The sequence below is a fragment of the Budorcas taxicolor genome, chromosome 5 (assembly GCF_023091745.1).
Source record: "Budorcas taxicolor isolate Tak-1 chromosome 5, Takin1.1, whole genome shotgun sequence".
In the NCBI taxonomy this organism is placed as follows: Eukaryota; Metazoa; Chordata; class Mammalia; order Artiodactyla; family Bovidae; genus Budorcas; species Budorcas taxicolor.
This window is the reverse complement of record NC_068914.1, coordinates 87,814,635-87,827,224: the sequence shown is the minus strand read 5'-3', so window position 1 is coordinate 87,827,224 and position 12,590 is coordinate 87,814,635. Positions and strand designations below refer to the sequence as shown.

General features: G+C 33.2%; 1 protein-coding gene across 6 annotated transcripts in view; it reads left to right on the top strand.

The window, feature by feature from the left end:
* CNOT2 (CCR4-NOT transcription complex subunit 2) overlaps window positions 1–12,590 on the top strand; it is a 126,071-nt gene that overhangs the window by 85,150 nt on the left and 28,331 nt on the right. For 5 of the 6 annotated variants that reach the window (XM_052639847.1, XM_052639850.1, XM_052639846.1 and 2 more), the window contains one exon: window positions 10,332–10,398. The exons of the other annotated variant lie outside the window; for it this stretch is intronic. In XM_052639847.1, the coding sequence (XP_052495807.1) occupies window positions 10,332–10,398 (67 nt within the window). The remainder of the gene's footprint in view (window positions 1–10,331; window positions 10,399–12,590) is intronic. 6 annotated transcript variants of the gene reach the window in all.

Sequence of the window (12,590 nt, the reverse complement as noted above, 5' to 3'; positions counted from 1 at the left end):
AAGAAGTATGAATTAAATGCTTTGGAAGGTTATTAGTTCAGTAATCTCATTTGTAATGAAAGGATTTAGAACACAGCCAAGCCATAATTAGCAAGCTGATAAAGTATTTTAAAATAAATTCCATTGTTATTTTCAAATTCTGGTAAGCTACTTTAAATTATACACTGTATACTGCAGTCAAACCAGTTGCATTCTTGTATTTTGTACTTGCCAAACTTTTTCCTCCCCTTTCAAACTTTTATAAACTTGTTATTCCTAATTTCTCTATAGCAATTTACTCTAGGTATCAACCTAATGAGATTCTTGCTGATGTTTTAAAACACAACATTTTAAGATATACAACAAATGCACTCATTTTTCATTAAAGTTAATCATTAGTAAATTACTTCCTTTATCTTTTAGAATTTTACAAATAGGTTATTCAAGGTTTAAGCTAGAATTTTCATGGGGTTTGGTTTTGTTTTTCTATTTTGATGTTATTCCTTTTTAGTTGACAGTTGTGTTATTTTGGCAACTAACTATTAAATGCATTATTGCTGCTGCTGCTGCTGCTAAGTCGCTTCAGTCGTGTCCGACTCTGTGCGACCCCATAGACGGCAGCCCACCAGGCTCCCCCATCCCTGGGATTCTCCAGGCAAGAACACTGGAGTGGGTTGCCATTTCCTTCTCCAATGCATGAAAGTGAAAAGTGAAAGTGAAGTCACTCAGTCGTGTCCGACTCTTAGCGACCCCATGGACTGCAGCCTATCAGGCTCCTCCGTCCATGGGATTTTCCAGGCAAGAGTACCGGAGTTAGGACTCTTCAAATTCAGTGTTTGGTGGTTTTCTTTGTGCAGTTGAGTAGCTCACAGAATAGTGTCATCTGATTAATTTTCTGGTATCTTACTGCCTTTCTAGCTATTTGCTATTTGATGTAAATTATAATTGAATTTTTTAACATAAATTTCTAAGGTTAAGTTTTGATATTACAGTTAATAATATGGGCTGTCTTTCTGGTAGCATCATTGCAGAAACTTATTTGTGTGGTGTGTTACTCTGATTGTACAGTACAAGTTAAGATTGATGCAAAAATGGTGTTGCACTATTGCTTATTGATGGAAAGTATTCATTCTGATCAGGAAGATAAGAAGCTGTCTAACTGAAATTCTTAAAGCATTTTCAGAGAATGAATGACAGGGATATCTGTCTTCTAAGGAACAGAAATACTGTATGTCAAAATTTTTTAGTCAGAATTATTATATACATGCGTATACATATGCTGGTTACTACTACGGATTAGTTGTTTGTCGCGGAAATATCAGAATGATTTGCTTCAAAAAAACTTCTTTTAAAAATTAATTAAGAAGGTAGTAAGACATAGGGATTAAGAATTTGGGCTCTAACACAGTGCAGATATGGGTTTGGATCTTGGCTTTGCCCATTAGCAAAAACTTCAAGCCTCAGTTTTCTCATCTGAAAATGGAAATGATAATACTGTAGGCTACTTATGAATTTCTGCTATTGCTGAATCTTTTTTCATTAGAAAACAGTACAGAGATACTGCACAAATTTTAGAAAATATGCATGGAGCAGGGAGAGGAAAAATTACCTGTAATGGTGCAAGTTGGGAGTAATTTATTGCTAAACTTTTTGATTTTATAGTTCAAATATTTTTATTTAAAAATATATTTAGTTGAATCTCTGAGCCATATTGACAGATTTTTCACTAGAAAGTTTGTACCAATTTTTACTGTCATCAGCACCCTTAAGAATACCACCTATTTACCTTTAAACTTTTGCCAGTAGACAAAAGAAACTTACTGTTGTAATATAATGTACATTAAAATATTGCTAAATTTACACACACACACGCGCACACACACACACACACACACACACACACACACACCAGTGATATTTTTTGTCTGTTTAATTGGCCATTTTTATTTCTTCCTTTGTGGATTACTGCTTTTATGCCATTTTCTGTTTCTCTGTTGAAATTTTAGGTCTTATTTATTTGTTAGTGTTTCCAGTATATTAAGATTATAACCTTCTGTTATTTGTCACAAATTTTGTTTTTTCAGTTTTTTGCTTTCAGGCTGTTTTTTTTTCTTTAAATATAAGAATATTTATCATTTTTATTGCATTTGACTCATATATTTTATGTAACTTTATGGTTTTAATGATTTCTGTATTTGAAGTCATACCTCCGGAAGACTTTTCCCAACTACTTTCTTCTAGCACTTTTGTGCTTAATTCTTCATATGTAACTTCATTAGAAATGTATTTTGGATAGAGGTATGAATTTGTGGTGCCAGATTACCCTTCTTGCTGCCCATACCCACTAAGGCTATCTGGTATTCAGTTGTCTGAAAACATTTTTTTATAGTTCAGGTCACAGATTAGAAGACTTTTCCATAAAGAGCCAGATAGTAAATATTTTAGGTTTTGTGGGCCTGCTGCTGCTGCTGCTGCTAAGTCGCTTCAGTCGTGTCCAACTCTGTGCAACCCCATAGACCACAGCCCACCAGGCTCCTCTGTCCCTGGAATTCTCCAAGCAAGAACACTGGAGTGGGTTGCCATTTTCTTCTCCAGTGCATACATGCATGCATGGTAAGTCACTTCAGTCGTGCCCGACTCTGTGCGACCCCATGGACAGCACTCCACCAGGCTCCTCTGTCCATGGGATTCTCCAGGCAAGAATACTGGAGTGGATTGCCAGTTCCTTCTCCTAGAGGCTAAATAAAGGATAATATGTAGGTATTTATATAACCATTTAAAACATGGAAAACTATTCTTAATTTATGCATCCTACAAATATAAGCACTGTACTGGATTTGGCCTGCATTCAGTAAATTGCCCACCCCTGAGTTAGACTATTTATTTAGGCTAATTGGAATTCTCCCTTAACGTATACTAAGATCTGATGTGTTTGGCCTGTTCCTAAACTCTTGTTCTGTTTATCATACTGATTCTGTGGAAGAACTACAACATAGTTGAAATCTGTAGCTTTATAGATAATTTTCATGTCTTTATATAAGATCTTTCACATCCTTCACAAAAATGTTTTTGACTGTTACACATTTATAATGGTATTTACCTTATTTCAGAAGTGTGTGTTTCTTTTATTTCTGTTCTTTGTGTCCTTTAGTAAGTAGGGTTTTATGGTAGCCATTTTCATTTTCTAATTGCTTTTTACTGATGTATGGAATAGTTGGTATGTATATATATTTATTTTATAACCAGCTACCTGACAAAACTCTTCTATTATTTTTTGATTGAGACTATGGACTCTGAAAATTCTACTGTATTATGAATTTATATCTGAGTCACATGGTTTATTAGCTGTGTCCTTAGGCAAGTTACTCAGTCTCTGTGTATCTGAGTTTTCTCATCTATAATACATGACTCATGGGTGGTTTTAAGGACTGAATGAATAGCTATATGCAAAACTTAAAGAAGAGCAAATAGTAAATATTAAATGTGGATGCTGATAAGAATAATTATGACAATCCATTTAATTCTTTTTGTTTTTTTTCAGTAGTTGTGTATATCATCTGCAGATAATGGTTATTTTGTGCTTTTAAGGCTTTTGAAGAGAAAAAATTTTGACATAGTAACTGGGACATTTTTGCAATTTTTTTTTCTCCCTGGTGAGAAAATAATTTTAAATTTTAATTTATGATAAAGAAAAACTGGCCAGTAGTTGAGTGAATCTTCAGTCCAACTATCCAGAAAAATCTCGGAAGCAAAAAGACCTCCAAAACCTAACTGATTCCTATCTGCCCTGACTGTAGAGCATGTAACTTGTGTCTTCATCATATGCATGATGGTAGAAGTATTTGGGAAACTGTTCTTTGTAAGATTGTGTGCTGATTAAATTGCTAAATATTTCTTTAGAACTACTTCATATTTTCCAAGATCTTTTAAGAGATGCCTGTACGTATATGTGTCCTTTTATAGAATGCTGAGTTTCCTGGTTTGAAGGTATAAAAGTAATTTTATAAATATTGCAGACACATTACTTAAATGTTTTCACAAGATTAAGTAAATCATAGGCAGATGTGAGCTTGATTTTTCCCTTTCCCTTTTTTGAATCTTAGTGCTGCCATTTATTAGGTCTGAGACTTTGGGCAGTTCTGGCGGAGGGAACTTACAGAAAATGAAAACATATTCATATTACATAATAGACAACTCTTTGGGGACAATATAATCTAAGCAATGTAGGGTTTTCTTTAAAAATATATCTGTAATAAATTGCTCACATTTTCTAATCTAAGTCTTTGTTGCACTCATTTGATAATTTAAGCATAAGCGTTTTGGAAGCACAAACTTGTGGGAACCCCTTTTTCCTTGTTTTAATATGTGCTGGAAAGACATACAAAATGTAGCACCTGTCTGTCCTTACTTTTAAAAAAGTAACTCTTAAAACCTATTAGAGTAAGCTCCTTCCCATTTTGACAAATAGCAACCATTATGAACTTCTACCTTTCATACTTGTGTTAGCCTATAGCAATTATGGCAACTAAGATTTCTCTCGGGCCGATTAATAATCGATAGTTCATTAAAATCTAGTGTAAAATAAGGATACCATCTATCACCATTATTGTTGTCATATTCATAATTAGTATTTCATTACATATGGAGTCATGCTGGCTGACTCTCCAGCTCTTTGAATTTGTTTCTGTCTCAGGAGCTTGCACTTTGCACATAGTTTTTTCTCACTCCATCCATGTACCTGCTGAAATATTTCACGTGAGAAGCCTCTCTGATCACTCTTTTCCTAAGGAGTCTTGTATATAATATCAGTGCTACTCTTGCTGTACCTTCTAACTTCTTTCTTGCATTTTAACAGTTACAACACCAATCTCTACGTGATGTATATATTTATTAATTATTTGTTACCCTGTCTACTGCGGTAGAATTCGTTTAACAAAGGCAAGGACCTTGCCTCTCTAGTTTACTGCTGTGTTCTTAGAACTTACAATAAGGTGTAGGAGATAGTAGGCTCTTACTGAGTCTTTTTTAGAGAAAGGGAAGGAAATGAGCTGATATTGAAAATAACAAAGTTAACATTATTTGCAGATGATACGATTGTTTACCTAAAAATCTTTCAAAATAACCTTTAAAACTTTTAATAGAAAATTTGAATGTGTATAAATGTCAAAATTTTATATGACAGCAGTAACCTAATAGAGTTAAATGTAAATAAATCAGACTCTACAGAAATTAGAATTAAATATCAAATCATTTGAAGGGAATGTTCTAAAATCTCAATTTCATTGGCATTTAAATAATCTTCAGACTGTATTTTAAAGATAAAGTTCTATTTATAAAAGGGAGTTAAAATGATACACTTAAAAGGTATAACAAATTTTGATATATCTGCAAAAGTAATTGCAATATGTTATTCATTAATAACAATCATAAAAATCCATAGTCAGAAAATACCATTTCATCCTATCATAGTGGTAGAGAGGGTCTTTTGTTGTTTTTTTGATGTTTTTCTTTGTTTGCTTTTAAGTGGAAGAGTAGTCATTGCCTGAAGGGAACATTGAAGTAACTTGCTGTAGAAGCATAATTAACACAAACTTTGTAGAAAACGGTTTAGTGGTGCATATTAAGAGCCTTTATCATGCCTTCTATAAATTTGTGCTTTGACTCTGCTCTAAAATTAAGACAATAAAAGATGTTCATTGCCATACTCTTTTTAGTAAAGATTTTGTGTTCCATGTTCGATTAGAATGTATTACATTGACTATTTTAGCATATATTATACTTAAAAAAAATGTTATTCTTGAAAACTTGATGTTTTAATCAAAATTGCTTGAAATGCCTGGTAAACTCATAATTTGTTATTGGCTTGTGATTATAAACTACCAAGGCCCTATGACTTAATGACTCTTGTTTTTCTGCCTGCACCCTCCTTTGTCCTGTTCTTCTTTTTGTCTTTTTAATATATTATTTTCTCATAGTCTTTCTTTTTGTTTGCTAGATTTCATTCTGACTTTAGTGGTTTCTTATTTTTTTAACCATACTGTTTTTAATTTTAAAATATTTTTCAGATTGTATCTAGATTTAAAGCTTTCTTTACCTTTGTTTCTTTTTCTGTTTGTATATATTATATAGTCAGAGTCATATATCTTTGCTGTTTTCGTCCTAGAAAAAAATGACAATGCTCGGAATTATATTGTCACCATACCTTTAAGTTTATTGTACAATGGATTTTTAAGGAACACTTAAAAGTTTATTTCACTTTTAAATTGTTTTTGTGGTCATGGAGTTTAAATTTAATAAAACTTTGTTGTATTTTGAAGTCATTTGTTATGGAGAAAATTATTTCTTGACCAGATTGATTTTAATGTTTCTTGAAATAGGTTTTGTGACTGAGGGTACATTTATTGGAGGGAATATTTGTGAGAGGTGGTCACTGTTGGGAAGCATGAGGGGGACAGAATAATTAACACTTCTTTGCTGTTACGGATTGCTGGAGCAGTTTTGCCTATTATTAGGCAAAGGAGCCAGATTTGCCTACTATAAAGTTTTCAAATACAAATTTTGTAAAACAAAATAATTTTAGACTTTTTGGTCATGATTTTCAGAATTATATCTAGTAACAGTGGAAATGACTTAAAAGCACCTTGTTGATTTCCTTGGCTTTCTGTATATTGAGCAGAAAGATAAAGGAGCTCTTTGTTGAGTGAGGCAAATGACTTGAATTACATTACTATTTCCTCTGGTTGTTCCTGGTTTTTAGTGTTGGTTTTTGACTGAAATGTGTGTTGTAGACTGAGAAATGAAGAAGAATATAATTGTTATGATAGTTTTACACTGGGAACACAGTAACCTACTTACTGGTTGATTGTGTGACATTTTACCTAGAATTAGTTTGATAAACTTTTTTTCTTAAGCAAAAATGAATATAAAACTAGGGTATTAGTGATTGCTCAGTGACAAAAAATCTGCCTGCTAATGCTGGAGGCACAGGTTCAATTCCTGGGTCAGAAAGATCCCCTGGAGTAGGAAATGGCAACCCACTCCAGTATTCTTGCCTGAGAAATCCCATGGACAGAGGAGCCTGGCAGGCTTCAGTCTATGAGGTCACAAGAGTCGGACTCAACTTAGCAACTAAACAACAACAAAGTATGTCTCTTGATCTAAACTTCTATATTTTTCTAAGACATTTATCTGTATATAGTCAACTTGCAACATTTAAAAAAAATTATGTAAATTTTCTGTTGTCTGCTAGTTATAGTTATTTCTGTGCCAGTGTACATTTCTTGAACATTTTTCTGTTCTTATAAATACCATTTCTACCCCATATTCCTTCATTGTGTGTTAAATGTATTTTAAAGTCTGTTTTTACCACTGATATGTTTCATGAAGCATGCTTTCAGAGTTTAAAAATACATACCACATGGACTTCCCTGGTGTCTCGGACGGTAAGGAACCTGCCTGCAATGAAGGAGATCTGGGTTTGATCCCTGGATTGGGAAGATCCCCTGGAGAAGGGAATGGCTGCCCACTCCAGTATTCTTGGCTAGAGAATTCCATGGATAGAGGAGCCTGGTGGGCCACAGCCCATTGGATCATAAAGATTCAGACACAACCAAGCGACTAACACAGACCAATTGGATTGATTTCATAAGAAATTATATATTTGCATTTTTGACACATTTTGAAGTCATTTGAATATATGTTTAGCTGATCAATGCTTATTTTACTTGGATGCTTTCATATTTCTGTAAAGCAGCATTTACTAACCTTCCTCATGTACTCATACATAGAGAAAATTATAATATTTAATGTGTCACACGGGTAGTTGGGTCACCCTACTGCTCTTTGATTCAAGTATTTTTGGCCCAGGGATCCATTCTTCCTTTACCTTCTTGGTGTCTCCTCCTCTGCGTTATCTCTCAGTGCGGAGAGGAGTGATACCTATAACTCACTTGTGAATGTATAACCTTTGTGAGAAAGTAGATAAAATGTCTGTTCTTTGGAGTTATGTACACAGTAAGCATATACATTTCTGGGAAAAGTAAAATTTCAGTGGTCCATTCTAGAATATTTACATTATGTATCATTCTAAGTCATGGGTTCATGTTGGCCAGCATCTTATATGTGAAGCCTGAAGAAACTATTCTCTTTTACTTTTGTTCATAGATTATAATGATATAGAAAATCATGATTATTAAGGCCTTCTGTCACCAACTAAAGCTTCATTATACATTTTCTTTGATCTTTTTCTTGCAAGTTGGAAATGAACTTTTAATGTGCTTAAAATATTTGTGGTTATGTGGTAATAGTAACAGGAATTGTACCTAACAAAAGAACTTGGTCAGGCATAAAATGCATATTCTTTTAGTTTAATTGTTTATATTGTTTACCCTTCAGATTTCAGAAGGAATATTTATAAGGTTTGATGCTTCTTTAGAAAATGTGTTGCTGTATTTAAATATAGTGTTTAGTGTGAATTTAGCTATACCCCAGAAGAGTCTGCTGTGTGTCATTAGTTTAAAACTACTGTGTATAAAAACGTTCCTGAATTTCAGAATAATTAAAACAATTCAGAATTTCAGCATTAAGATAGTGGGAAATGTATGTTGTATAAGACTCTACTGTTAAAATATTTCTCCTCCTGGCTTTCTTAATGTTGTCAATGTCGACCCAGTTCGTCACAGGAAACCAGAATGGCCTCTGATAGTTCCCTGTCTGATGAGTCTCCATCCACCTCCTTTCCCCTTTACCTCAACCATTTCAGTAGGACTCTTTTTTAGTCCCGCTTCTGTTCTAACTTGGTATCTTACCATTTCCATCCAGTTATGCTCTTGGAATTATCTTCCCAAAGCACACAGTTTGATCATGTCACCTCCCGGCTTAAAATTATTTTTCTGGGATATCTCTGGTAGGCCAGTGGTTAAGATTCCGGGCTTCCAAAGCAGGGAGCCTGCATTTGATCCTTGCTCAAGGAAGTAGAATCCTACGTGCCACGCAATGTGGCTCCCAAAGAAAGTGTTAAAAATTACATTTTCTCTTTATTGCCATAGTTAGTAGCCATCTTTGCATAGCATTTAAGAACACCATTTACCTCTGGCCCTATCATACTCTTTATTTCCCATTCTTCTGTGCCCCAGTGTGGATAGGGTTGGCCTTACCTCCTTTTCCTAATTACTCTATTGTTCAGTCACTGTTTTTTCTTGTATTTTGTTTTCTAATTATGTCACTAGCTTTTATCACACTCGCTGCATATACTTTCCCTGGAAGACCCCTCATCTGTACCCACATCAGATGTTAACACTGTACAAAGTATTCTACCCTTTTTTAGAAATAACTTTCCTCCAGTGATGCTTTATACTTCCTTTAGAGCATTTACCACATGGTGCCTTGGAACATAATTAGTTGTATTAATATAATTCATTCTGTTCTTCCACTAGATTATAACCCTTTTGATGACATGACTCATATGTTATTTAATTAAGGTGTTTTGATGGTTGCTTAATATAAGACAGGGAATACACAAACATACACTTACGCATACACATTTTCATTTACTCAGTTTAAGTATCTAGCTTTTTTATAGCACTGCTACATGCAGTGCTAGTCTCTATGAGGAAATAAAAAATGATATGTTCCATGAATACAACATGCCTTCAAAGAATTTTATTCTGGGCAGGGGGGAGATAATACAGTAGATTGAAGGGCATTGTGTACAAATGCCATGCCTGTACATACAACGCACATTATATACCAGGTGTAAATGTTTTTGTAAGTATTTTGGGTTTGTCCTTTGGTGTTGTACCATGTCTCCGTGTATATGGTTGTGTGTGTATGTCTGTTAGATTTTTCTACCCACTTAATACACATCAATTATTTCTATATAAAAATCAGTAGCTATTATAAAATACAAAGCTTTCTACTTAGATAATTTAATTTTCAATAAATAAAACAATAAACTGAATTTAAAACTTAGCTTAATATATTATTTAAGAATCAAGTAATTTTAAATTTATAGAGACTGACTTGAGGTACTGTCTTCATGTATTTATTATCCTAGTTAGCTTTTGTTTTTTTTAAGTAAAGTAATGATGCTGTCATAGTTTCATTTAGAGTAATTTGGAGAAAAAACACTTTATAAAAGTGATCAAAAATTGTATTTTATTTGCATAGTTGGATGTCATCCAGTGTGATATGCTCTTAATTAATGTGGAATTCACTATGCAATGTTTATGTTTTTCTGAAGATTGAGAAGAAATGTGGATTTGACTCACATACTATGATATGTTGTATGTAAAGTGTCAATGCAATGTTCTGTGTACTTTCTTTATGCTCTAATATAATTAATTTGTTTCTAGATGCTGGCATCACCATCTACATCAGGTCAGCTGTCTCAGTTTGGGGCAAGTTTATACGGGCAACAAAGTAAGAATTTTGTATTTATTCTGGGATACTTTATTTAAAGAAAAAAGTAACTATCAAATAAAGAATAATGCTGCCCTTGTGGGTTTATTCTAGGATTTAAAAGGAAGGATATTTAATTTTCAGTTTTCCTTATTTTACTTAGCAAAACCTCATTATTTCAGACCTTTCTAATTCACAATTATTTGGATATAGGGTAGATCAAAATTTACTTCTACCTCTTTCATATCTGTATGTTCCTTTGCAGTAGTTTTGGAGAAGATTTGCTAAACAAATTAAAAGTAGACATCCTCTGTGTTTTCAGTTAGAGGAAGTTAAAGGATTTTTGATTGGCCAGTTAAGTGGGTTGTTTTGCTTATATTTTTTGGCCTTATTATTAATGTAAGCCCATACCTAGCAGTTTGTGAAATGCTCTCTTTGTTTAGCAAATACTTCTTTACTGTAGCTCACTCTGGGTATATAATCTCTGTTTTTGACTCATAGTTCAATGCTTTTTCCATATACAAGATTTTATTTCTTATTTTGTGTTGTAATAACTTTTATAGCGCTTAGCACAGTGCCTAGCGCATAGTAAGCGCTCAATAAATGTTAACTATTATTGTGACATAAAATTTTTATAAAACTAAATTAAAAATTGTCACCAGTTTTTCAAATTAATTTTCCAAACTTATCTATTAATAAGGTATATCATCTCTCTTAATGTCAGAGACTACTGATTTCTCATCTCTTTAGTGGGAGGGAAGTGTTAAAAGGGGTATAAATTCCCGTGAAAAATTACAGAATAATAGAGTAACTGAAGCAGATAATATGATAACCAAGTAATTTAACCAACTTCAAATAAAACTCAGATATTTCATTTTGAACTCTTTCCCAAGAAAAGGCAAATTTTGACAGATATCAGAGTAGTTTGTCATACCACTTTACCCTTCAATTGTGTATTGAAATTCAGCAGGGGGAAATAACGTATTTTGTTAGAAAAATACATTATAATTTCGATCTTATTTTTTTCTCTCCATCTTTTGTTTCATAGCCCTATTTTTGTTGATACAGAATTAGTAAGGAAAATTATTAATCACTTACTGGTATTAACAGTTTTCCTCTAGTTAAGTAGAAAACATTTTTAAAGCCTTTTATTACACAAAAAAGATGTTGCGTATTTATCAGCAAATCCTCATTCTCATTATTAAGGGAATATTATTAGCTAGGTGTTTTGTTTGGACTGTTTTTGTTTGAAATCTACTACTTTCACTTTCCTGGTAACCCTTAGATTGGAAATATCTAGTTATTTTAAAGCTTCCCTTTATTTCTATAGAATCACTACAAAGAACTTAAGTTGTTTTCCTTTTAAAGCCCACAGTTTATCACAGCAGAAAGTAGATAATGGAAAGGAAAAAGTTAAATTTGAGAAGCCAAGATTATTTAATGAAGAAAGAACGTCAGTTATTTTACAGCGTTATCAGCTGTATGGACTTTGAAAATGTGACCTAATTTTTTTAACCAGCAAATGTGAAATTGTAATTGAGCTAAGTAAGAGCCTGGACTAGGTTTGGAATATAGTTATTTCATTGGTATGATAAACGTTTATTGACCTCTTAATTTGTGTACATGATTATGCTGATAGTTTTACAAAGATTAATAAATGTGGAAAGTTATTTTCATTAGGAAAGATTTTAAGGTACTTATTAATTTAAAAAGAAGTCATACATGAGAAATCTTTCCTGTTGGAGTTTAAAATAATAAATGGCTATATTACTGTAGCAATGAAGAACCCGCGTTTTCAATGCATGGCTTATTCTTTTAACTGACATTGTAGGTATTAGCTTATAAAGAAGTGAACCATAGGTCACCTGGAACTGAAATGTCTCAAGTCAGGAAGTAGTTATTTCTTTCTATTGCACAGGCCTGGAAGCTACAACTAGTAAAGTAAAATAAAATAGAGCCTGCATTCCTGGGCTGTCTGTTAAGATAGACCTAGCAGGGCCAAAGTAGTTTGAACCTGGTCAGAGAGAACATCAGCTACCATTTAGGATCACAGCTTCGGTAGTACAAGTAAGTCAGAAAGAGAAAACTTGAGGGGCTGACCTTAATAAAGGATGGGGAGATAGAATAAGTAGGTAGGAATAGATTGAGGATGCTGTTCTTATGGCAGCTAATTTTAATTGTGCATTGGACTTGATACAACAAAGTTCTTTTGC